The following is a 27,330-nucleotide window of genomic DNA, read 5'->3' as shown; positions in this document are numbered from 1 at the left end:
CAAGAATTCTCCAAAGAAAACTAAGTTACTAATGCATAAAACTTTAATTCGCCCAATCCTAGATAATGCTTCTCCTGTTTGGAACCCTCCTAAATAAGCAGTGCGAAACTAACTGCATTCAGTGCATAAAACAAAACTAAATCTATTAGGATCATATATCATCGCTATAATCACCATTTTTCACCCTCTCGCGACTTATCTTCTCTGAACCTAACCCCTTCATCCGTACGCCGTAACACTGAGTTATTGAAGTTTCTGCATGGCATCTTCCATTTTTCTTATCGTGTCTCAAACCCCATATATATTCTTTCAGATATTCCTCGATCAAGTAGGAATCACCATAGCCTTAATATGAAGCCTTACTTTGCTCGATGTAATAAATTTAAATACTGGTTTTTCCCACGTAATACGTAATATTGAATTCTGGAACTTAATTCCCGGAACAAGTAGGTCGCTGCCATTAAACAACTTCCTGTTAAAAATTAATTACACCTGATTTTATGTAGTTTCTTGTTGTTGCAGTTTATTGACTCATTCTGGTTTCTGTACTGTATCTCAGTGTTGCTGTTATTTTGAGTTTCATTTGCGTCATCTGCACCTACAAATGACGCGGAGATAAGTAGCCAACTGCTCAAATTAAAGAACTCAGCAGCCTGTAGTGTTGACGGCATTACAGCAGAGCCTATAAAAACAGTCGCAGTGTACATAAGCAAACCATTGTCATACATTTGCAATCTCATATTGCCTACTGGTATTTTCCCTGATGAATTAAAAATTGCAACGGTATCATCATCAGCCTTACTACACCCACTGCAGGGCAAAGCCCTCTCCCTTGTCTCTCCAATTAACCCTATCCTTTGCCAGCTGCATCCACCCTTTGCCTGCAAACTTCTTAATCTCATCCGCCCACCTAACCTTCTGCCGCCCCCTGCTACGCTTACTTTCTCTTGGAATCCACTCCGTTACCCTTAAGGACCAGCGGTTATCTTGCCTTCGCATTACATGCCCTGCCCAAGCCCATTTCTTTCTCTTGATATCGACTAGGATGTCATTAACCCGTGTTTGTTCCCTCACCCACTCTGCCCGCTTCCGATCTCTTAACGTTACACCTATCATTTTTCTTTCCATGGCTCGCTGCGTTGTCCTTAACTTAAGCTGAACTCTTTTCGTTAGCCTCCACGTTTCTGCCCCGTAGGTGAGTACCGGTAAGATTATGCTGTTGTACACTTTCCTCTTGAGGGAAATTGGTAAACTGCCACTCATGATCTGCGAGAATTTGCCATATGCGCTCCACCCCATTCTTATCCTTCTAGTTATCTCCCTCTCATGATCCGGATCAGCTGTCACCACCTGCCCTAAGTAGACGTATTCCGTCACAATTTCTAGGCTCTCGCTGCCAATTGTGAACTGTGAACTGCAAAGGTATCGGTAATATTTAAAGGGGGTGACAGGAATGACTTTAACAACTACAGACAAATTTCGATCCTGCCAATTTTTTCTAAATTAGTGGAGCAAGTGAATAATGAACGTATCCTGAATTTCTGCGCTGTAAATAATATTATAACAAAAAGACAATATGGGTTTCGGAAGCAACAGTGTACGGAAACGGCGCTGCTAAACATAAAAGAAAGAATAGTAAGCAACTTTGAAAATAAACTGTATACAATTGGAATATTTCTTGACTTTAAAAAAGCTTTTGACTCCATCAAGCATGACATCTTATTACTAAAGTTAAATGAGTATGGGATAAGGGGAATTGCTCTTAACCTAGTTCAAAGTTACTTAACTAACAGGCTACAGTACACAGAAATACTTAGTTCGCGATCCGCGCGGGGAGAAATCAAATTTGGTGTACCACAAGGGCCTATTCTCGGCCCGCTTCTTTTCCTTTTATACATCAATGATATCATTAACGTGCCTCTTACTACAGACATAATCCTATATGCCGATGACACTAACGTTTTTTTTTTATGGTGAAAATTTATGCGCTGTTCAACGAAAAGCTAATATCTGGCTAAATAAAGTGTATGAGTGGCTTAGAATAAACAAATTAGAATTAAACACTAAGAAAACGAAATACATTATTTTTCGGCCTCGTGGTAGGCATATTAAAAGTACAATTATGAAGTCATCCAGCGCTGCTCATTTCACAGATTTCTTGGAGTCGTGTTTGAAGAACATTTGAACTGGTCAAATCATATCGACAACATAAAAACCAGTATTGCAAGATCCATCGATATTATAAATAAACTAAGGAACCTATTACCTCCACAATTAAAAAAACAGCTATATTATAGTCTAGTGCATTCACACCTTCAATACTGCTTATCCGTTTGGGGAACGACGACAAAAACAAATATAGATAAGTTATTTGTTTTACAGAAACGCATATTACGCATTATTGAGAATGCACCCTACATGAGTCATTCCACTCCGCTTTTCAAGAAGAACAATATATTAACAATCGGAAACCTCATTAACAGGAAAGTAGCAATTACAATATACCACTCAATCAAGCTTAATGAAAGAGAATTGTTTCAAAAATACCTCCCGAACGAACACAAATATGACACAAGGTACACAACTTACAACAAGGGTAAAACACGAACTAATTACGGCATGCAACAGCAATCATTTGTTATACCAGATTTTTTAAATTGCCACCCTGCCTTTACGACGTTAGTAAATCAATCATTTTCGTTAGCAGTCTTCAAGAAATAGTTGAATGCTTATTTGTTGTCACTTTAGGAGAAAGTTGAATTCCTAGTCATGTCTGGTTGCTTTGAATGCCTGCTGTATATATATATATATATATATATATATATATATATATATATATATATATATTGTTAACCCTACAAGGCCGCTTTTTGTCAATGCCCGTATTATCATTACCATTGTTCTCTGCTCTTTAGTGCATGTAACAGATTATTTTTCTCTTCACAGCCTATGCTGAGGTGTTGTGTGTATTGAGAGGCTCACACTCGTCAGGCATCCGTGCCTTTTTGTCAGCTTCTTAGACAGATGTGTACTTTTTTTCCTTGTACCTGTCTGCCTGAAATAAGCATTCATTCATTCATTCATTTCCTGAGAATTTTTAATGTTATTTTTTACTTGTTTTTTGTATGACTTCTTTTTGTCTAACCCACTTCTCCAGTAGCCCCATAAGGGGGCTGCAGTATGTATAAATAAAAATAAGTACTGCTCTTATGCTTGTCTCCTATGCACCACATCATATTCGCAACGGCCCCATCGCACTCAAGCAACACTATCGGACGCGCGGCGCCAGTTTTTCCACTCAACGGCTCATATAACGATTTCGAATTAAAAATCAGCAGGTCGTGTGTGGCAGCTCCAATTATTGCGGTCGTAGAGTGGTTGCCGGCGCCGCTGACGCTGTCTTATACGGTACTCTGCCATATGGTTCAGATGAAATTCACTAAAGCCACGATCTAATTAGAAAAACCAAACACTTGGCATTCCTCTGCACTCGCGACATTTTGTCATAAGGCCTGCCAAACACAGTACAGGCGCTTTATATGCGCTCACGGAATGAACAAACCCTAACACAGATGGCTATTGTCAACGGCAGTACTAAGTTCGAAACACGTACTTCAACATCTTATCTCGTGGCACAGAAAGTTTATGCAGTCTCCATTCTGGACAAAAAATAAACTGAAAACCAAAACTTCCCAAAAAGTATCTGTCTACGTTACCAATGCTCTTACCACTACCTAAGAAGACTTGCTAACTCAGTGACGCCCCCAGTCAGGCCCAAAACACGCGCCAGCAAACAATGCTGCGGGTGGCCACCGGGCGCTTGGACGAAAAAGCGTGCCGTGTGCATCTGTGACGTGCACAACAAATCTTCGAAGGATTGTTGAACGCGGTGCGTCGGCAGTGGTGGGTCGGCCAGCGTGGCGCGGTGCGTGCCATCCCAGCGTTGCACGCGTGCATGTGCGGATGGTGTGTGCGAGGCGAGGGCGACAGGGAGCATGGCTGGCACGAGGAACAGAGAGCTCAGGTGTCAGAATACCGAGGTGTAAAGGAAGGCAGCGCAGCGGAGATCGGGTCATTCAAGCGCGGAGGTGGCAGCCGTCGGACATTGGGTCCATGCTGCCGTGGACCTCCCTTGGATCACCGACGCAAGCTTCCTGCGTTCCTTGCAAGCGTGGAGCTGGCAGCCGATGGATTCAAGGTCGGTGCTGCCGATAGGTGCCCTTGGATAGCCTGTTTTAAGCCTCTGGCGTTTCGGGCCGCCATCGACAGGGTCTAGCTACGATTCTTGTGGTTTCTCAGTGGGAACAGGCCACCAACCACCGCGGGTTCGGGATTCGCGCGAGACAAGGGTCCCGATCAGCCGTCACCACACGCCCCCGGGGGACCGCTACGGCGCACTCAACCTCTACAGAGAGGGGAGCGACTCGCCACTAAGACACAGGCCTCCAAGTTCACCAAGGAGACGTTTATTCACGCCGTCCTCCAGCAATACACACACTCAAAGTCACCCCGTCCCGGGGGCGTGCGAGGAGCAAGACTCCGCTGCGCACCCGGAGCAACAAGAGTAATGTGCGTCGCTAGCACGTCGCTGCAGGAGACTGTCGCCGCGGCAGTGCTGTGATCTCCCTCGTGTCGGCCGTTGGGCCGTCTGCGAGAGAGAGTGGGCAGTCAACGCAAGGTGCGCCTGTCGGAGGTCACTGGACCCCTGGACAGGTTCGAGCCGCAGCAGGTCGAGGACCCGTGCTGGTGAGCTCGAGTATGCACTGGTGCGAACGGCAAAGGTCGGTCCGGGGAGACAGTAGCGTACGCACCTAACGCTGTCTCGGAGGGTCTCCCTCTCTGGGCTGCACTCTGACGGTCGCACGGCGCGCTGCCGCCCAAGCGGCTCCTGAATTCCCGCCAAAAGGCACCAATGGCAAAGGCCTTTGGAAAGCCGGGGCGGAGCTGCGGCCAAATGACAGTGACTAGTCACCCAGCCCAACTCCTTCGCCTGAGGCGGGAGAAAGGGAAAGAAGCGAACAACGCTGGACGCCGGCAACTGCCGCGCAAAAGCAACGGTGGTAAGCCCGAATTCCCCCATCCTGCTGCTGCCAAGTTCTTCGCGCCGTTGACAGGAGGCCACCGGCGTATCCCTGTGCTCCTCTCCGCTCCTGCTACCACCTGGCTCCCTTCCGCCGCTTCCTTCGACGCAAGACCAGCAACGCTTCGCACTACATCGGCCCGCGTTCGCACTGTCTGCAAGGCATCCCCGCCTCACCTGGGACGCTCAGTACCAGGTGAACGCTTTCCTTCATTCTGTAGTTTAGCGTGTTTTTCTTGTTTTCGTTTCGTATCGGCTTCTTTCCTTTAAATTATAAATACTGCTTCGTTTTGCTTTGTAGGATGTCTTTGTTGTTTCGTTCGAACCTGCACGCGATACTGTGACGACCCCCCATAATGCGCAGGTCCACACGGGACGGAGAGGCAAGAGACACCGTATGGCTCAGTTTAAACAAACAGATATATTCAATAATTATACATGATTATGATTATACAATCAGAGGCTTGGTGTCCGAGCTTACGTGCCGACGACTTCATGCGGACGATGGAGGGGCTCCGGAGTTGAGCTCGAACGGTTGCTGGCAGAAGCTGCACGCCGTCGGGCTTCGGCGCTGAAGGCCCCCTTGGCGAACGATGTCGTCCTCAGCTTTTTTCTCTTCCGTGCTCCTTGTAGATTTTTATATCCTCCTTATTCCCCACATTCCCTAGGTTGAGGACGCCCACGCCGGAGTGGGAGGGGCCTAGGGCTTTCACTTGGGCGCACAAACACACCACCGCACTTATGGTTTCGCCCCCGTCACGTGTTGAGTCCGAGGGAAAGAAGGTTGTCGTCGAGGTAGCGTCGGCTGTGGTAGACGGTCTCTGGCCCGCTGACGGTGCCCGCGGGTCACCGACCTCCGTTCTCCATCAAATGACACTCGCCACTCAAGGCCGGAACGCGAGGTCACTAAAAGGCCGGGAAAGTGGTCCCTTGTCCTAGGATGTGCTCGGGAGTGTTGGTGATGATGCCCGCCGTCTTGTCACGGGGCCAGGCCCGCCGAAACGAGGCCCTTTGTCCCCGGCACGGTCACGGCAATTGGGGAAGATAACGCCCGTCTCCCCGCGGAGGCGGCGGCGGCGTTCGACACGTGCCGACACTATGGAAAGGGGGTCAGGTTTTGCTTAAACCCCTTCGTTTTGGTCGTTCACTCTCAACGAGTATGGCTCGGTAATTGGACGCAGCTGTCACCTGGGTCTTCTCCGTGCGGTCCATGGCGGCAGGCCCGAAAGCAATCCCAGTCAAGTTGCTTGCAGGCATATACAGTAGAAACAGGTGTGCTGGCTGCTTCCAAAACGAGACCGGCTGTCGCCGATCTCCTTTCTTCCAGCTGAATTGCTTTCCCTTGAGTGCTTTTGCCGCCACTGGGGGCTCCGTCTACGCCGCGCCGTCGAACGCGGACCCTCGTAGCACACACAAGGAACGTTACACTCGCTCACCCTCCAGAAGAATGTTCTCCGAACATTTGAGTCCATGTAGCTCCCCTTCTCTTTCTGAATCGCCTCGCACAGTGCGTCCGACAAAACACTTTTCGCTGCACTCAACACCACTGCACAACACCATATGCCTCAGCTGTCATAACTGGCGCCTCCAGGGGCAGCACTGATCTTCTTTTACAGATAAACATGAAACTCAGCACCCAAGCTTCTCCTTTCTAGTACAAACTGGACGAAATAAATTTACCACAGTTACAAAGGAGCTCCCACTTCTAGCACGATCACGGCACAGACAAAAATATAGATAACGAAAGGAAGTAGGGTAGGTTCTGCATGCGCTCCGCATGCTCTCCTGTGAAGGTGTTACTTAATGACAGAAAGGTTTAACTACCAACTCCGATATCTTAACACATAAGCACATAGCAATGTTATGAGCTCCGGCATTACACAATTCTAACCAATCCACAACTCCGCTCTGTTTACGCCATTAGTCCGACTTAGCTTTCCGATTTCGCAGCGGATATCGGCCTTCATGAGTCATACCAAGTAAGTCTGTGACCCGTTGTCTGCTTTGAGACTCGCGAGGGCTCGTGGCAGGACCCTCTCCTGGCGTTATCTGCCCGGCAACCTCGCGCGCTTCTTCTTCTTCTAGCAATGCATGAAATAAATCCGGTGGCATTCCGGCCGTCACCTCTGGCGTCTGCCGAACAAATGTAGGAGAGGGCGTTTCTTGCGAACTATCTGCGCGCTCCGCTTCACTTCTGTCGCCATCAAAATCCGCGCTTTCCCTTTCCTCATTTCGTGAATACTGAAACGGTGCCGACCTGATGCGATTTGCGTGTCAAGTCAAGTCAAGTCAGTTTTATTTACATCATTATGATGTGGGCAGGCTCAGGCAAAAAGCGAACGATTTTCGCTTGAGGGAGCCCGAGCCCCCCTACATGGCGTACAGCAAGGGCAAAAAAATTTTTTTTTTAAAAAGTACAAAATCCACACACGCTACCTAACAGAATATAATACAGGAATTTCAGAACAATCGATATAAACTCTTGGTACATGTTCATTAATACGGAATACATTGGTGTTAACATAGATGCAAAAGTCATTCGTGTCACACTTTTCACACAAAGGGAATACAGTGGCTTACAAAAAATGATTTCGTAGAGTTTGTGTACTAGATGTTTCAAGAGAAAAACGTTCAAAGATGAATTTGTTTAGTAACCTTGGAACTGCATGACGCATCATCTGTCGACCATGTTCTGTACGGCAAAAGGGAATGGTCCAATGTTCGTGTTTTCGAAACGAGTATGGCGTTGAGTTTGTTTCGAGGGATGACAATGCTGTCAAGAAATTGTCACCGTGAGAAATGGATTTTTTATATCTTATGGCTAAGAAAAATTCGTATAGCTTATGAGCGGGTATGATTTTGAATCTCTTAGACAGTTCTTCGGTATGTGCGAGGTAGTCAACATTTGCTATATAACGTACTGCTTTCTTTTGCAGCATGTATATCTTGTGCAGGTTAGTTGGAGTAGTAGAGCCCCAGACAAGGAAACAGTAGTTAACATACGACATGAATAATGTGTTGTATATTATTAATTTAATCGATACGGGTAGATAGGACCGAAATTTCGCTAGAATTCCGACGCACTTTGATAAATTGGTTAAAGAGAAGCTAATGTGAGGGTCCCAGCTCATGTTCTTGTTAAAGAAAATTCCTAGTGTTTTTACTGTGTCAACCACCTCTATAATAGAGTTGTCTATTTTTAGCCTAAGATCTGATGTAACGGCACTCTGCCGGTAATGAAAAAGTACCGCTTTTGTTTTTTTACTATTTATTATCAAGGAATTTGCTGCGCTCCACGATTTCAACTTTTCTAACACACTGTTTGTGTTTGAAATGAGCAATGGAATATTATTGCCACTAAATAAGAGACTGGTATCTTCTGCATACAGAACATATTTTGGAAGGTTACTAATATTTGTTATGTCGTTTATGTATACAATAAACAGTAGCGGTCCTAAAATGCTTCCTTGTGGAACTACAGTGGTTATAGGTTGAAGAGTTGAAACATGCTGATCTATTGTTACACATTGATATCGATGCTGTAGGTAGGACTTTAGTAGACAAGCTGCAGTGCCACGGACTCCATATTTTTCTAGCTTGTTGAGTAGTATTTGATGGTTTAGACGATCAAAAGCCTTCGAGAAATCCACAAAAACACCTATGCACATCTCCCTATTTTCAAGTGCCTCCAGGATTATCTCTTTTTGCATTAGTAAGGCTGTTTCAGTAGACCTGTTTGGGCGGAAACCATGCTGTGACGGATTAATGAGGTTAAGTTTATTGCAAAAGTTCATGAGTCTTTTATGAATTACTCTTTCTAGGCCCTTAGAAAAAATCGGCAGAATAGAAATCGGTCGATAGTTGGACATATCGTTTTTATCGCCACTCTTGAAAAGTACAATCACTCTGGAGATCTGCATTAATTTGGGAAAGCAACCTGTTGATAACGCCAGATTATATATATAAGTCATTAGGGGGGCAATTACGTTCAGCACATATTTAACTGGAATAATTTGTATGCCATCAATATCACGTGATTTGCTATTTTGCAACGAGTTGTATATATTACATACCTCGCATTCATCTGTCGGATCAAAATAAATGCTGCGGCTATTCCTAGGAATTGTGCTGCTCAGAGATTGAGGGTTTTGAGAACTGCTGACAACATCTTTAAAAAATTTGTTAAATTCTTCGGCAAGTTCTCTACCATGTATGCGGCGGCCCTGAAAAACGAGATCTTTGATAACTGGCGACGATGGTGTTCTGTTTAGCAACTTGTTTAGTTTTTTCCATACGTCTGCACTATCTTTACAGGATTCCTGTTGGAACTGATGCTGCAAGAAACGCCTCTTTTCATTTCTCAGGAAGGAATTCAGCTTATCTCTATATTGCTTAAATATTTTTAAATCTAAAAGTGACCTCGTTTTGACAAACTTTTTATATAATCTAGCCTTCTTTTTTATTCGTCTTAAACATTCACGGCTGATCCAGGGCTTTCGGTTGTTGTGATGTGGCTTTAAAATAATTTCTCTAAACTGTTCACAGTAAATTCGCTTAAAAATGCATATGAATGTTTCATACGCCTCATCTGCAGTGTCACAGTGGAATACAACATCCCAGTTTTCATTCACAATACTCGAGTAGAAAGATTCCAAGGTTACAGGGGTGATGTTCTGGACAATTACTGTCGTCGAAGTTTGCGCATGCGTTCTTTTATCTTCACATTCAACAAAAAGGAATATGGGAAAGTGGTCGCTCATGTCGTTACATACAACTCCTGATATTACTTTTTTTGCATCAATGTTAGTGATAAAAAGGTCTATCAAAGTTTCTGTGCACATTGTAACACGTGTTGCAGTTTTAGTAAAGATAGCATGACCATTTGCTTCTACTGTCAAAAGAAAGGTCTCCTGCGCAGGGCAAGATTTTAGCACATCAACGTTGAAATCACCCGCAAGTAATAATTCCAAATCATTTACATTCACGTAGTTGAATAGCAATTCAATGTGGGAAATGAAATTATTGAAATGACCGTTTGGTGGTCGGTAGATCACGCAGTAAATGTAGTTTCTCGATTTCAAGCATAGGCATTCAAAATCTTCAGTCAACAGAGACAGTTCAGGAATTATTTCACATTCTAGATTATTTTTGCTAAGGATTTCAATCCCCCCACCTTGTTTATTAGGTCTGTTTAGGAAGAAACTATTATATCCATCACGCCTGTAAACCTCTGTATCCGTTGAATACCACGTTTCTGTCAACATTATTACGTCGAAGTCAAAAACAAATTCATTTAGAAGGATAGTAAGCTCATCTTCTTTATGCCTTGCTGATCTAATGTTCAGATGAAAGGAACTCAAGCCAATTTTTCTCGATGTATTAAACGTGGTGTTTATGTCGAATGGAGACTCTGCCATTTTACAGGCGAGATGCCAAATGTAAACAAGTGAAGACGCTTAAACCATTTTTTCCACGTCCTGAGCATTGCGAAGGTACAGAATCGATGACGACTCTTCCTTCCTAGAGTACTTTTAATAAACTTATCGATGATTTCGTTCCTCTAATGACCATTAGATGTAGCAGCAGTGCACCATGGTTTACCGAGAAGTTGCGACGTGCCAATAACAAGAAAAAGCGATTTTACCGACAGGCAGTGAAAAATGGTGTTCTAAGCGCGTGGGAAAAGTACAAGAAATGCGACAAGGACTACCAGTCACTACTGAAATCCACTCGACGTCACTTTTTCAATCACGACCTGTCATCTCTGCTAACCAACAACCCTCGTAAATTCTGGCGCATCATAAATCCTGGCTTTCAACCCGACATTTTGCTTTCCGACAGCGACGGCGTCATAATTAAAGAGTATGAATGTGCTCAGGTTTTCAACGACGCCTTCTCATCAGTATTCACCAAAGAAGACATTAGCGCATTCCCTGACTTAGATATAATCCAAGATATTTGCATGCCTGAAATAGTTAATAATGAAACTGGTATTTTAGCTTTATTAAACAATCTTAAAATAACTAATAGTTCGGATCACCTCGGTTTCAACAATAAGTTGCTGAAGAACACATCCCAAAGCATTAGCGCTGTGTTGTCCTGTTTGTTTTCGCAATCATTATCGCACGGATTAATTCCTAATGACTGGCGGATAGCCAAAGTAATACCTATATTTAAATCAGGTGAGCGTTCCTCTCCATTAAACTATCGACCCATCTCGTTAACCAGCACTGTTTGCAAACTACTCGAACATATCATTCACAGCCAAGTCATCAGCTATCTCGAAGATCATAACATTATTTTCGATTATCAGCACGGTTTTCGCAAGGGATTTTCTTGTGATACTCAGTTAGCTGGCTTTATTAATGACTTACAATTATCACTTGACGCGGGCTTTCAGGTCGACGCAGTGTTCCTGGATTACTCAAAAGCTTTCGATCGGGTTCCTCATCAAAGACTTCTACTGAAACTAGCACAGCTTAATATACACCCTAACGTGCTCGCTTGGATTAAGGACTTTCTGTCATCTAGAACTCAGTTTACCTCCGTTAATAATTCTAACTCTTCCTCTGCTAATGTGACATCTGGGGTACCACAAGGAAGCGTGCTAGGGCCTTTGCTTTTTTTAATCTATATTAATGATTTACCTGCCTGTGTAACATCTAGACTTCGCCTTTTCGCTGATGACTGCGTAATTTACCGTAACATTACTACAGACAGTGACCGCCAATCTCTACAATCTGACCTGAACGCAGTAAGCTCTTGGTGCTCATCATGGTTAATGGCAATAAACGTTTCTAAAACTAAACTAATATCTTTCACTCGCCGTACAGCTCGCATTCCAACCACTTATATTCTAAATGACAATACTGTGGAACTAACATCAACATACAAGTACCTTGGGGTGCACCTTCAGTTTGACCTAACATGGCATCACCATATCGACCTCACCCTAGCATCTGCTAACCGCTCACTTGGTTTTCTTAAACGTAACCTCAGATACGCCCCTATACACGTTAAAAAGCTTGCTTATATAACTCTAATACGCCCTAAAATCGAATATGCTGCGGCCATTTGGGACCCTATTCAAGCCTACGTTATCACTAACATTGAATCCTTGCAAAACCGTGCTGTTAGTTTCATATTTTCAGACTACTCACCCTTCACAAGCCTTTCAGCATTAAAAAAACGTGCCGAACTGGAAGATTTGTCATATCGCCGTAAACTTGCTCGCTTAACCCTTTTCCATAAGCTTTATCACCACCCATCCCTTCGCCGTGATTTGTTTCAGTCACCTGATGCTCTCTTTCCACGCCGTGATCATTCTTTCAAAGTTAAACGCGTAAACTGTCATTCATCGTCTTATGCCAATTCATTTATTCCCCGTACTATCACTGAATGGAATAGTTTGCCATCAGTCATCGCCACAGAAACTGACAATAAAAAATTCCAAGAGCTTCTTCGCTGTGACGGAAATGTGTAAATGTTTGCTGTTTTTGTTAGTGTTCAATTTTTCTTTGTGTGATGCCTTATGTTTTAATTAGCGTTTTTTTTGTTACACTTACTTGTTGAAATGTATCGCGATTACTTATGATTGTACCCCCCCCCCTATGTAATACCCTCTTCTGGAGGGCCTTTAGGGGTAACTTGAATAAATAAATAAAAGAACCCTACCATTGCTTGTCCAGACAAATTTCCACCCGTTTGCTTTCTTTTGTTCAATAGCCATGCCAAGTACTCGCTTTAGCGCTGGACAAAGATGCTCGTTGATGAAAAGGGGCGAGCTCGGTGAAAAACCCAGGTCCTTAGTTGACAAGCGCATTTTACGTGCTTTTTGGAGCACAGCGTCTCGCTTGGGACGGCTTTTGAACTGCACAACGATATTCGGTACAGTGTGGGGGTTTTTTGTAGGAACGCGATGACAAATTTCAATGTCGCCTTTCGCAATAGGCTCCTTTAAAACCTCCCCTATTTTATCAAGAGCATCAGGAAGGTTTTCATCTTCAGAGAAAGGTATCCCTTTAATCTCAAGGTTCCGATTCCTTGAATACTGCTCCGAGAAAGTCACTCGATCCACGAGCTGTAAAACTTGCGTTTTGAGCGCTTCGCAGTCTTTTAATAGCTTTTCATTAGCCGCTTGGAGCTCTTTGTTTACTTTTGTGAGCTCATCACGTTCTTTCTTGCTGTCCTCGAATTCTTTGTTGAAAAATTCGAGACTTGCTTTTACTTCCCTTAGCTCTTTTCTTAGATCCCGTTCAAGTTTTGCTTGAAATTCGCGCATTTCCTTCCTAAGTTCAGTACATTCAGCCATCTCAAATGCAACAAAACAGTGCACACAAGCAACGGCGTTGGCAGCAGTTTGGGCAGAAAGGACAGAAATGGAATTTCACTGTATGCAAAACGTTCTAACCTGTAATGATAGCGGACAAGATTTAGATGGTCTTGTCGGGTCTTGCCGGTTCACGTCTCGGACTCTGAAGTTTACCGGAGAAAGCTTCTCGACAACCTCGCACGGTCCTCTCCACTTCGTCTGGAACTTACGAGCTAGCCCAATCTGCCTTTGGCAGTTTTCAATGTACACGCTGTCCCCTACATCAAACGACGCGTCTCTAGCACTGCGATCGTGCACCTCCTTCCTGCGCTTCGCCGCTTTCTTTAAGGCCTCCTTTGCGATGTCCCTCGCCACTTGCAAGCGCGATTCTAGCTCAACCTTATAGTCGTCCAGTGAAGCTTATGGGACACGACGGGGGCCCTCTGGCACTTCACTAGGCTGGTCCGGGTCTCGGCCGTAGAGAAGAAAGAATGGCGATTCGCCCGTGCTCTCGTGTGCTGCGCAATTGTAGGCAAACATCGCATACGGGAGCCACAAGTCCCAGTCCCGCTGGTCGCGCGAAACAAAATGCGACAGTAACCCGGCCACGGTTTGGTTCAGTCGCTCCACCGCGCCGTTGCAAGCCGGATGGTACGGTGTTGTCTGCTTCTTAGCGATCTTAAGCAGCTCACAAACTCTCCTCGTTAGCTGCGACACGAAGTTCGTTCCCCGATCTGTCAAGAGTTGCCTCGGGGGTCCATGTCGGAGCACGATCCGCTCGACAAATGCTCTTGCAACCGTGTCTGCCTTCTGATCTGGGAGTGCTACTGCTTCCGCGTATTTTGAAGGGTGATCGACAAATACTAAAATGTACCTGTTTCCGGAAGTGGTCGTGGGCAATGGGCCCATTATGTCCATACCTGTCCGCTCGAAGGGAGCCGAAACCTCAGGGAACGGCTGAATTGGAGCTGGTCTTCGTCCCTTGGGTGTTTTTCTTTCGAGACAGGAATGACACTTCGCACAGTAGTCTCTAACATCCTGTCGCATGCCACTCCAAAAGTACAAACGCTCCACACGCCTGCGTGTCTTCGCTACGCCAAAATGACCGGCGCATGGCGCATCGTGAAACGCGCGAAGAACCCTTTCTGTCCACGACCGAGGTATGACGACTCTCTCCCAAGCGGTTTTCTCTGGTCTCCCTTTCCTGGTTGGCCTCGTGCGCCGACACAGGGTGCCGTCTTTGCCAATGAAATAACCTAGCTGTTCGGGGTGAGACGGTGCGCCCTCTAAGTTTTCGATTACTCGCTTCAGGTCAGGATCTTTGCACTGCTCTGTGCGTAATTCGGCGGGGTCGACTACGGTGACAAACTCATCTATAGCTGCCACGGAAGCTGTGCGGCTGTGTGCATCAGCATTCAGATGTGTCTTTCCTGACTTGTGCTCCACTTCAAAGCAGTATTCCTGCAGGTGTAGATTCCATCTAGCGAGTCGCGAGCTAGGGTCCCTGACACTCATCACCCATTTCAGAGGATGGCAGTCTGTGACTAGCTTGAATTTGCGGCCGTAAAGGTAGCATCTGAAGTGCTTTACTGCCCAGACAACGGCGAGGCACTCCCTTTCCGCAGCTCCGTACTTTTGCTCTGTGGGGCTCAGCTGTCGGCTAGCAAAAGCAACGGGATGTTCTTTGCCCTCGGTAACCTGAGATAGCACGGCACCAACTGCGAACTTTGACGCATCTGTGGCCATAACGAAGGGCAAATTAAAATCCGGGTGGCGCAACAGCGGTGCACTCATTAGCTTCCTTTTCAGGGCCCCAAAAGCATCCTCCGCGTTTTCGTCCCAGCGAAAGGCGACATTTTTGGCTGTTAAGGCGGTGAGCGGCTTTGCGAGCTTGGCGAACTCCTCTATGTGCCTTCGGTAGTAACCGATCAGGCCGAGAAACTGCCGGACCTGGCGGACGCTAGTCGGGGATGGAAAATCCGAGACACACCTTAGTTTCTCAGGGTCCGGTCGCACGCCGTCAGCTGAAACAACGTGCCCGAGGTATTTCACCTCGTTTTTGAGGAATTGGCACTTAGAGGGCTTCAGCTTCAGGAGTGCACGTTGTTGGGCGAGTCGGTCGTACAGGTCGTACAGCTTGAGACCCGCTCCTCTTAGTCGCACCAAAACCTGCTCAATATCGCGCAAATGGCTCTCAAAACTGTCACTGTATATGATTATGTCATCCATATACACGAAGCCCAGCCTCCCCAGAAGACCTGCCAGGATAACATCAGCGGTTCTCTCCCAGACAGCAGGGCTGTTGGCCAGACCCATCGGCATTCTTTTCCATTCATAGTGCCCTGAGGGCGTGTTGAATGCCGTTTTATCAGCATCTGCCGGATCCATTGTTATCTGCCAGAATCCCGCCGCCATGTCCACTACCGTGAAGTACCTGGCAGAGCAACAGCAGAGAAAGCGTCTCCTGTATATTGGGGATGGGGTATGGATCGATGCGAGTTACGGCATTTAGTTTGCGGTAGTCCACTACCAATCGATACGAGCCATCTGGCTTTTCCACCAATAGTGCTGGTGCTCCCCAGGGTGACTTTGAGTGTTCGACAATGCCGCGATCAATCAGGTCCTGCACCTTCCGCTCCATCTCCTCACGTTGGGAGTAAGGAATCCTGTACGCACGCTGGTAAACGGGCGATGAAGTGCCGGTTTCTATCCTGTGCTTTATAACGCCACAGCAGCCCAAATCCAGGTTGGACGCGGCGAATACCTCTGAGTGGTCGTTCAGCAAACCAGCCAGAGCCTCCATCTCCCTGGATTTTACGTGAGAAAGATCGAACGACGCCTTTGGAGCAGCCGAAGGACTAGCATGGTCTACAGTTGCGAGTACCGTATCGGTGGGCTCACGTTTCTCTATCGCAGAGATGAAGAAAGCCAATGTTTTGTTCTTGGGAAGGATCGGTGGCTGCTGGCTACAGTTAACCACCCGTAGGGGAACTCTGTGGGCGTCATTAACTGTCACGAGGCACGCGGCTGCCTTCAGGCCATTGCTGAGAGAGTCGACATGCTCCAGCACTCCCACGGCGCCGCTCTCTACATCTGAAGGCACACACGCGTACAAAATGTGCTCCGACCAAGGAAGGACGACCGCCTCATCGACCAGCCTGACGGCAAACCGCGAATATACCTCCTCCACTGATCCCACTGTTTGACGGGTGTCAATATCGGTAATGCGAATCTCAGCCCCTCTCCTCTTCAAAAACGGAACTTTTGAGCCGCCCGCATTAACCTCTTCCTCAGAGAATGAGACTACTACCTTCCCTTTTCTCAAGAAATCCTGCCCTAATATACCTGACACTCCGTTTGGCAGAGACACCGCGTCGGGGCATACGTAGCAGGGGTGCTCCAATGCAATTCCGCTGAGAGAGAAGTGTAACCGGTAGAGTCCACTTATGCCAAGAGGATCCCCCGTTACAACTACAAATTTGGTTGCCATACCACCAGACGCTTCCAACACCTCGCGGTCCCCCTTCCTTCGAAGCGTGTTAAAACTGCTCTCCTTAAGCAATGTCACCTTTGACCCCGTATCTATCAACAATTCCATGCAACAACCATTTAACTTGCAACGCACAACAGGGCATGCCTCGTCGGCCACACAAACCACCACCACTTTATCATCCACTGCTCCCTCCCCACGCTCCTCAGGATGGGGAGGACTATCTAGTTTTTTTGTCTCGGTATCTAGAGCCCCGCTGTAGGTTTGCTTAGGGCGTGTCTCACCTGCTTCTCTTTGTGGCTCCCCACGGCGCACGTTTTGGCAGAACCTTTCGATGTGTCCGCGACCCTGGCAAGAGAAACATACGATTTCTTCAAAATCTCGCATACCGCGCCTGTAGCTTTGTGGCGGTCTCCGGTTTCCAGCGAATGGGCGCTGTTGAGCGCGCGCTTCAACATGGCGTTCCACCTGCTGAGATAGCAGCTGTTCTAAGCGAGCTCTGTCAAGAGAGCAACCTCAGGGATGAGCACCGCTCTCTCTATGACGCGTACTCTCGCTGCGGCTGTCGTTAACGCCTCATTTCGTTCCTCATCCAATGCGGCCGCCACGGCTTGGTCGAAATTGCTCGGCTTGCGTGAGAGCACGAACCGGCGCACGGGGTCTTGCAGACCAGCCACGAACAAAGCGGTCATTTCCTTTTTAAGTAGATCCTCCGCGTATTTCTTTTTTAGCTGGTCTCCTTCCTCCTCCCTGCTTAACGTATCGCGTGCTAGGCGTTGAAGCCGCGACGCAAACGTTCGCACGTCATCCCCTACCATCTGTCCGGCGTCACGGAACCTCTGTACCCGCACGTGACGTGGTTCAGTGTCGAAATGCTCAAACGCGAGCTTCTTAAATTCTGCAAATGATTTTGTGGATTTTACTTTTTCGTCTCGCCATGCAAAATCAAGAGCAGCTCCTGCCATCTTACACCTCGCCATTCCCAGCATTTGAGCATCGGACCATCCCCCCATTTTCCCAATCTCTTCTAGCATGGAAAAGAAATCGCAGATTGGAACCCCTGTCTTATCTCCCGTAAACGTCGGAATGACGCTTCCTAATGCCAGCATGCTTGCTCCGAGCGACGGCTGTGGAGTGGGAGCTCCCTCAGATACAGACATTTTTTTTTTCGCTCAAGCCCTCCGGTGCCTCAAGCCTCTCAAATGGGGGTAAAAGTCCCACAATCAGTCCCGTGATTCCCTTTTGATTACAATTTTGAAGTCATGAATGTCGCAGCATTCAGAGGACATTTGCTTTTGAGACCCCACTTCTGACACCAGTGTGACGACCCCCCATAATTCGCAGGTCCACACTGGACGGAGAGGCAAGAGACACCGTATGGCTCAGTTTAAACAAACAGATATATTCAATAATTATACATGATTATGATTATACAATCAGAGGCTGGGGTGTCCGAGCTTACGTGCCGACGACTTAATGGGGACGATGGAGGGGCTCTGGAGTTGAGCTCGAACGGTTGCTGGCAGAAGCTGCACGCCGTCGGGCTTCGGCGCTGAAGGCCCCCTTGGCGAACGATGTCGTCCTCAGCGTTTTATTCTCTTCCGTGCTCCTTGTCGATTTTTATATCCTTCTTATTCCCCACATTCTCTAGGTTGAGGACGCCCACGCCGGAGTGGGAGGGGCCTAAGGCTTTCACTTGGGCGCACAAACACACCACCGCACTTATGGTTTCGCCCCCGTCGCGTGTTGAGTCCGAGGGAAAGAAGGTTGTCGTCGAGGTAGCGTCGGCTGTGGTAGACGGTCTCTGGCCCGCTGACGGTTCCCGCGGGTCACCGACCTCCGTTCTCCATCAAATGACACTCGCCACTCAAGGCCGGAACGCGAGGTCACTAAAAGGCCGGGAAAGTGGTCCCTTGTCCTAGGATGTGCTCGGGAGTGTTGGTGATGATGCCCGCCGTCTTGTCACGGGGCCAAGCCCGGCGAAACGAGGCCCTTTGTCCCCGGCACGGTCACGGCAATTGGGGAAGATAACGCCCGTCTCCCCGCAGCGGCGGCGGCGGCGTTCGACACGTGCCGACACTATGGAAAGGGGGTGCGGTTGTGCTTAAACCCCTTCGTTTTGGTCGTTCACTCTCAAGGAGTATGGCTCGGTAATTGGACGCAGCTGTCACCTGGGTCTTCTCCTTGCGGTTCATGGCGGCAGGCCCGAAAGCAATCCCACTCAAGTTGCTTGCAGCCATATACAGTAGAAACATGTGTGCTGGCTGCTTCCAAAACGAGACCGTCTGTTGCCGATCTCCTCTCTTCCAGCTGAATTGCTTTACCTTGAGTGCTTTTGCCGCCACTGGGGGCTCCGTCTACGCCGCGCCGTCGAACGCGGACCCTCGTAGCACACACAAGGAACGTCACGATACCAATTCGCGACAGCATCGTTGGGTGCCTGCGCGCGAGGAGAAAGAGGATGAAAGCGCCGCGAGGAGGCGAGTGCCGCTACTTTATATTATCAAGAGGCTTTAAGTACAAGAAGTCAGCTGCGCCACCTAGCGGAAAGTGGAATATTTGTGAGCGTGGGCAAGAAAGAACACAGCAGCACCACTTAGTATTTTTCTTTTTTGAGGAACAACTGATCACTGCTCTGCTTCTGAATGCAGAGGGCTGCAGTTGGAATCCTCTTTCTATTGTACACTTTTTCTCATTAATGTTTTTAAGTGCTTACATCAGGCAAACAATTTCTAATATTGCCCTGGAGTGACGTCGGAAGTTGCGTTCCGGTATGATATTTAGTGATATAATATTTTCGCGTGATGAGGTGTCCTCCAGCGGTCCGAATTTGAGGATGCGGTCTTAACTTTCTTCAACTGGGTGGCTATGTGTCCACTCAGTACGGAGTAATCAGCCTCTGTGTCCACTAAGGCGGTAACTGTGTGGCCGTCGAGAAGCACGTCGAGGTCGGTTGTTCTTTGTCTGGCGTTGCAGTTAGGTCTTGACGCGAGATCACGGCTGCGTCCTGTTGAACTGAAGTTGGAACGTCGCGTCGTCAAGTCGTCTTTCGTCGGTGTTGTCTTGGATTCATGACTTCGTCGGGACGGCGGCGTGTCGTTATTATGTCGTCGAGATGGTCTCTGCGTCGTCTTCGTCTGCGGCGGAGGATCTTCGTCAGTTCGACGAACAGCAACCGCACCTCCATCGGTTGCTGCTTTTAGTTTTCCGGATATGGGCTCGCAGAGCGGCCCCGTGCTGGGCCAGTGTATGGACGGCGCTGCTGCGGCAGGTAGCGGCCTGGTGACGGCGACCGAGACGGCCGTCGAGGGCTCCACTGAGTAGCGGCGAGGTAGTCGGCGATGTCACGAGGGCGTTCGCCTCCCCGAGGGCGCGGTGCGTCGACGGCGAACCCTCGTAATCCCAGGGCGCTGTATGGGCATCGGCGGTACACATGGCCGGCTTCCCCGCAGTGGTAGCAGAGCGGGCGGTGGTCAGTAGCGCGCCAAACGTCGGTCTTCCTCGGGTAGCTGCGCTGGTCGACGGGTGGGCGTGTAGACAGCGGCGGTCGACGGAATTGCGGCGTTACAGGGTCCTGGCGCGGTCGTGGAGGTGGACCTTGACGGCGGGCGACGGCGGCGTAGGTCATCGCTTCTGGCTGGGGCTGCGATGATTGTGGTTGTACCTAGGGAACTCCCAGCGATCGCTGGGCTTGTTCTTTGACAATTTCGGCGACTGAGGCCTCTTGAGGTTGCGATGAAGGGAAGGTCCTTTGAAGCTCCTCTCGTACGACTGCCCTGATGGTCTCGCGCAGGTCGTCGGTGGCCAGTGACTGAACTCCGGCGAAGTTTGTCGAGTTCGTGCGGCGGTTGAATTGTCGGTTCCGCATTTCGAGCGAATTCTCAATGCTGGTGGCCTCGCGAAGGAACTCTTCTACGGTCATCGGTGGGCTTCGTGTCATTGCGCCGAAAAGTTCCTCCTTTACACCACGCATCAGTAGGTGGCCTTTCTTCTCTTCGGACATTTCCGGGTCGGCGTGGCGGAAAAGACGGCTCATTTCCTCAGTGAAGATTGCGATCGTCTCATTCGGCAGCTGCGCTCTGGTCTCCAGTAGAGCTTGGGCTCGCTCTTTTCGCAAGACGCTTGTAAATGTTTGCAGGAAGCTGCTTCGGAACAGGTCCCACGTCGTCAAGGTGGCTTCTCGATTCTCGAACCACGTCCTGGCGGCGTCCTCCAATGCGAAGTAGACATGTCGCAGCTTGTCATCGCTTGCCCAGCTGTTAAACGTAGCGACCCTCTCATACGTTTCCAGCCAGCTTTCCGGGTCCTCAAATGTGGAACCGCGGAACGTCGGTGGTTCCCTGGGCTGCTGCAGCACGATGGGGGACGCTGGGGCTGCCATTGGGGTTGCCTCGGCCACAATCTTCTTGGTCTTCTTAGGTAGAAATCCGTGCTCCGGGGGCAGCTGAAGACAGCGGCTTGCTCGATTGTCCCGGACTACGTTGGTGTTCTCTTTGCGGTCCGGGCTTGGATCACGGCTTATCGGGGGCGTCCGGTACATGAACAAAACAAAAAAGAAGCACCTCCACCAGATGTCACGTGATGGTGACGTTGAAGAACACAGTAGCAATACTGTGAAAGACAAAACTAACTTTTATTGGGCGAACCTGTGCCCACAAGAGAGGCTACACTTACAGCACAACGATAGCGGCGAGCACGGTCGGCGATCGTCGAAAATCTGATCCGCGGGTCAAGCGCGTCGGCTGTTATATAGCGGTCGTCGAATGTTCCAGACTAATCGTTGGGACCCGCGTGCCTTCCACAAAGTTCTACACCATTCGCGTCAGGCGATGAAATCAGATGACATAAGGTTCGTCTGCAACAGACAGCGAATAGAAGCATCGATGACTTGCCAGAAACTTCGGATAGATGCAGGCGCGTCCCGCGCTGTGCGATAACACTTGTTAGGCGGCGAAACGTGGTCGCCCGATAAAGATAAGTACACGTGTCAATATATCAGCATTCGCTTAAGTGATATCAGCATTCGCTTAAAGGGGTCACGACATACTCTGCCAACAAATCATGTTTTTACGTTGAAGGTACTAGCCTTGACTTTATTATGCACATTTAAAAAACGCAGGGCTCTACGCGCGCATTTGAACTTGAAATAGTAACTTGAATTTATCGGCTCTAAGCTCCTCCCCCTGGAAGTGACGGCCATTTTGAAACAGCTTGAGTGACTTCATGGACTGGCAGCGTTGTCCGCTACAAAACCGAGTGTCTTTATTGCCGTTCGCCCTCCCCATCAATCTTCCTCATTTAACCGCACCGCACCACCAGCCTGAACGACAAGCAACCAACTCTCCTACGCTCAATACCCGCAGTTCAGTCGTGATCAGCAAGCTTGTGACTGTTAGTTTATGTCGTCACGAACTACGAATGTGCCAGTGTTACGTGACTCCCTCAAGTTTCAAGAGAACTACTAAAATTCAATTACAGTTTACTCCCTGCACAAAATACGCTCATATTTTCCCCACTTTTTCCTAAATGGATAGTGAATAATATACAATAAGCAGATTGAGTCTGAGAAATGGTGTCATGGCCGTTTGAAATACAGAAGAAATTTTTTATCTTTTCCTTTTAAATAGTTACCACCACGCAAATAATTCACAATTCGCCCTGCGGTGTGTTACCTTCTGGGTTGCAATCTGCGGTGCTTTGGAGTAAAAATTGCGACATAAAAAGCTTTGAGAGGAGCCGGGAGACCAAACCGGAAGTTGGTGCACAATGCTGCTGACGAAATTTAAATGCATGGTGCTGACATGGAACACCACATGCGTGCCTTTGCATTTGAATGCTGTGCCAACATGTTAGTACACGTTTAAGAAAGCCATTTTTTGAAATTACTAAATGCCAATGCCCGTACACTCAAACCGCGAGAGAAAAAGCACAAGTCGCTTTCACTCCTCACAAGAGCCACCGCCCCTTTCGTCAGGCAGCTACATTTGAGGGGACGAACGGGGCCGGGGCTAGTGGCCCAACCCTTTCCAAGACATCAGGGAATATTTAAACATTAGGTGGTTGTAGAATAGGGAGACCCTATCGATTAGAGGGATCGCTAGTTTTTCTCTTGCACATGCGCATGCGCATGTCCACGTTTACGCTATCCCCCTGACTGATAGGGTCCCCCTATTCCTAATCTTATAATATCACAGGGGATTAGCTAGCGAATTTGTCTAGAGAGGTGAGGGGGTTGCATAAAAGCTTGAGCACCCCTCCCTTCAATCTAGTCTGAACGAAGATTCCTAGCTATAAGCCACTGACAACTGGTCAGGACGTGATTTCACTCGTTCATGAACATCAACCGCAACCGCTCGTCCAATGCATAATAGCAGGCTCTTTTAATAGCTTGAAGACTCTGGTAATAAACAGTTACATCTGTGCGCCCACAAAAGCAAGGCGTACGCAACGGGCGCACCAAACACGCACTGCCACCTGTCCTGGAAACGACAGTTTTGTTTAGAAGAACGTCAGTTTGGGCTAGATGGTGCATTATTTGAGAGAGAAATGGTAATAGCGCTGCAATTAGACGTACACAAGAAAGACTGACACAGGACATGCGCTAACTTCATCTGATTTTATTTACTGCGAGGCCAGCAAATATATGGAAAATTCAAGGCATGCGCAAACAACACCTACACAACAGGCATCAACAAAACCGTTCAAGATATGATATCTCATTCTTGAAAAGGCGAACCGAGGTATCACTCACGCAATCTACTCCCCTCTTCCTAATGTGGAATGCTTCCAGAAGCTCCCTCGCCTTCGTATCTCCACTCCTGCCCAGAATCTTTATCTCCCGAAGCCGTGGCTCACACTTCTTGCATTGCTGGCATATTTTTTGCCCCGGCCCATGCCCCGGCCATTCTGGGCAGGAGTGGAGATACGAAGGCGAGGGAGCTTCTGGAAGCATTCCACATTAGGAAGAGGGGAGTAGATTGCGTGAGTGATACCTCGGTTCGCCTTTTCAAGAATGAGATATCATATCTTGAACGGTTTTGTTGATGCCTGTTGTGTAGGTGTTGTTTGCGCATGCCTTGAATTTTCCATATATTTGCTGGCCTCGCAGTAAATAAAATCAGATGAAGTTAGCGCATGTCCTGTGTCAGTCTTTCTTGTGTACGTCTAATTGCAGCGCTATTACCATTTCTGTCTCAAAGACAGTTTTGTTGGGAGTGGTTAGCCACCATTGCGGAGTCCTGTTGTCATACCGTGGAAAGGAGCTTCCAGTTACAGATGGTAAGGCTTCAGGATGCAGGCTTCCCTCGGTCTCTCCTGACAAGTGTGGTGGAGTTCCTTCTTCACAGCATAAAAGGCGTGCAACGTAAGCAGCCTATGCCCGTTGAGGATAGATTTAGGCCTGAAGTGGTGCCCTATTCCCACGGCGTTGCCCATAACGTGAAAAAAGTTGCATCTAAATTCAAAGTTCCAGTTATATTCTCTCCTCCCTGTAAGCTGGGCGAAATATGTCCTCGTGTCAACTCGGGAAAAAAGAAGCGGAAAAAGCTGCGGAAGCAGGCATACACGTAGCTACGTGGAGTGCAATGAAAGGGTTATATATCAGATCCCACTCGCGTGTGGAAAAGTGTATATTGTGCGAACGGAGCGTTACCCGAATGAAAGATTGAGGGAGCATGAGCGTTCGATGGGGACGGGAACAGGTTCGAATTTGCCTCTTCACTGTAAGGACTGTGAACTAAACACCTGCGGGCCCATTATTCAGAAAACCATTGTTTTAGGTAGAGGCCGTGATCGAGTGTCCCGTGAATTAAAAGAAGCTTTTTTGATCAGGTAAAAGGGCCTCAGTGCCGTTAGCGATGCAACTATCTTCTTGTACCAAATTGAAAACGGCTATCTAGAAAGGTTTTTCTGAGTACGAGTACGTGTACAGGTGCTTTTTTCTGAATGTAATGCTAAGAGTTCAGGGCACAAAGCCTTTTTAGAAGGGTTTTCTTGCCTCACGTGCTTTCTCGTATTATATTTACGGTTTTAATGCATTTTGGTTTATCTTAATCCTTTCAGATCCCATCCAGTCATGTTTCTTTGGTCCTATACACCACGTGTCATGCATTTTAGTGTTTTCTCCGATCTTATCGTTTTTTAGCTAAGTCATGTCTTTAGTGTTTGTATTTTATCGATTTTATGATCCTTTAGATCTTTCTGACGTTTGCTGCTGCTGATAGGGGGTGTGACAGTGTGCCTCTATAATATGTGTTCCTGTCAATAAAAGAATCAGTTGTCAGTAGCGCGTTTTCCTCCTGTCCACCGTTCTTGTGATTTTGTCTTATTTTGCGCTAACATTTCCATAGAGACAGCGCAGCAGCCGAGAAGCGTAACATACAGTGGCGCAATCTAATGACTCCGAGTCAAGACTGCTGAACTGTGTGGTGAAGAAGCTTTTTCTGTTTTATTAATGGCAGCTAACGGATCCTTTCAAAGGCTTCTTTTTTTTAAGAGTAAATTAATTGTCAGTTCTAGTAGAGGCCCGGTGCAACATGAATGTCTCGCAGCGACATGCATGTCAAATCGAACTCACGAGGTTATCTGGAACACACCAGGACGTGTGTATACCAGCGATACGTTGTGTAACCGACCTAACGAACGCTAAAAACTGATTTTGAGTGTTAAATCAGACTGGTTCGCCCATCCTTCATTGAAAGAAAAAATGTTTAATCAGATATGCGATCTTACAGTAGTGTTGAAATCTGGGTCAGTTGGTACATGTTCAGGAGTAAAACCATTCAAAACACGGAACACAGCGAAGAGAAGAGGCACACACACGACGACTGGACTAGCAACTGTGCTTTATAGAAGAAAACAGTCTCCCAAGAAAAGTGGCAAAGTTTGCGCAGCTCAGTTAACAACAATCTACATCTAAAGATAAGCTGTGATCTAACGCCGTTGCGAAAGGAAGCTTAGTTCCTTCTGCATGAGGTAGATAGAAGGACTTCAGATGCAATCATCTCCTTGAATACTAATGAGGAACGCTTCGAGGATTTCGCGCTCAACTTTTCCCTTGCCTGTGCTGACAATACTAACATTGGAAAATAGCGGGTAGCAACCGCATTCCCGGCAATGTCGAGGCAAGTTAGCGCCGTCAGTAGGAGACAGAGTTGTGGTGTTCTCTTAGTCTGTCATTAATACATCGGCCTTTTTGCCCAATCTACACTTTTTCGCAGGTCAACAGAATTTTGAAAACCACAAAACCACACCTGTGGCACATTTGACGTAGCGGTTTTCATATTGCGTCGAACAAACCGGCCGATAAGTCCTGCCACGTGCAACACGTGAGCACAGGCGTGAAAGCTTGCAGGGAGATGAAAACACAACATTGACGCCCTGCTTTCCGGCGATCTTTTTGATGGTGTGGGCGACTCTATGCACATAAGGCATGACTTCAAAATTTCTCTTTTCCACTGTTTTTGGGTCAACCCTTTTGACGTCTCGAAGTTTTATCTTTTGCAAGAGCGTTTCGGCCACTGCCCTCAGAAGTTCTTTTGGAAAACTGGCCGCCTCCAAACGTTCATACTGCACAGTAACGGCACAGTAACCACATTCTTCACCGAGTTGTGGACTACTTCACAGAAAACGATTGACACTTCTTCAGGCGGATAAAGAAGGCGGTTTTGTGGTGCTTCCCACGGGCGCGTTTGGTGAGAAGGCCTTGGCGGTCATTGACAGGAACTTCCAGCCTGCGAAGTGCAACTCCTCGAAATTGAAGTGTGCGGCTGTGAGACTTCTGTTGGCCAAATACCTAGACAGCCTGTCTCAAAGGATGAAGAATTGCAAAGGGAATCGCATCCGCGTGTTTTTCTCTGCAAAAACGCACATGGCTGACTGCCCTTTGAGATCCATTTTGACAGAGGCAGGCACGTGGCAGAAGTTAGTGGGCCAGTATTTGCAGAGACATCTACAGTCCATCACTGTTCAGGACGCTTACTGTGTTGCGAGCGCGGCTGCAGTGATTGAAGCTCTGTACAAAGGCATCCCTGGAGCCAACAGTGCGTTTTCCATTGACATTGGTGACTTGTTTTACAGCATCCCTCATGGTGATCTATTGGTTGCGGTGCGTGAGCTGATTGAACAGCATGGTCAAGTCGCCTTTCAAAATGCTTGTGGCGTTTCTGTGGATACGTTCCTTGACCTGTTAACGATTTATCTTTCTTCCACAGTTGTTGATTTTAAGGATGGCAGGTACGTCCAGAAAAAAGGCATCTGTATTGGGCCAAGCGTAGCACCAGTACTGTTCCATATATTTTGAGCAAAGTTTGACAACACGTTGCAAGGCGTTCTTTTTGACAAACATGTGTGCAGAATTTTTAGATATGTTGATGATTTCCTGATTTGTTTTTAATCTTTCACCCAGTGACTCATGGCATGTGGTTGTAAACCAGATTTTGACAGCTTCTA

General features: G+C 47.5%; 1 protein-coding gene and 1 pseudogene across 1 annotated transcript; both read right to left on the bottom strand.

The window, feature by feature from the left end:
- Window positions 1-4,694: 4,694 nt before the first annotated feature.
- Window positions 4,695-10,842, bottom strand: LOC144127745 (uncharacterized). Its single transcript, XM_077660641.1, has 3 exons — window positions 10,836-10,842; window positions 7,984-8,459; window positions 4,695-4,763 (listed from the first exon to the last, which is right to left on the bottom strand). Exons 1-3 carry the CDS (start codon window positions 10,840-10,842, stop codon window positions 4,695-4,697), a joined length of 552 nt encoding a protein of 183 aa, XP_077516767.1.
- A 9,238-nt stretch (window positions 10,843-20,080) lies between these two features.
- On the bottom strand, window positions 20,081-21,421 carry LOC144130043 (uncharacterized; annotated as a pseudogene).
- Between the last annotated feature and the right edge of the window lie 5,909 nt (window positions 21,422-27,330).

The sequence above is a fragment of the Amblyomma americanum genome, chromosome 4 (genome assembly GCF_052857255.1).
Source record: "Amblyomma americanum isolate KBUSLIRL-KWMA chromosome 4, ASM5285725v1, whole genome shotgun sequence".
Classification (NCBI taxonomy): domain Eukaryota; kingdom Metazoa; phylum Arthropoda; class Arachnida; order Ixodida; family Ixodidae; genus Amblyomma; species Amblyomma americanum.
This window is presented reverse-complemented; position numbering and strand designations above follow the sequence as displayed.

What these genes read in the sequence shown, in the direction of transcription:
- LOC144127745 (XM_077660641.1), bottom strand. An exon ending in CAGTACGTTATATAGCAAAT is followed by an intron (nt 4,764 to 7,983) that starts GTTGACTACCTC and finishes CGTTCGCACCAG; the next exon opens with TGCATACTCGAGCTCACCAG.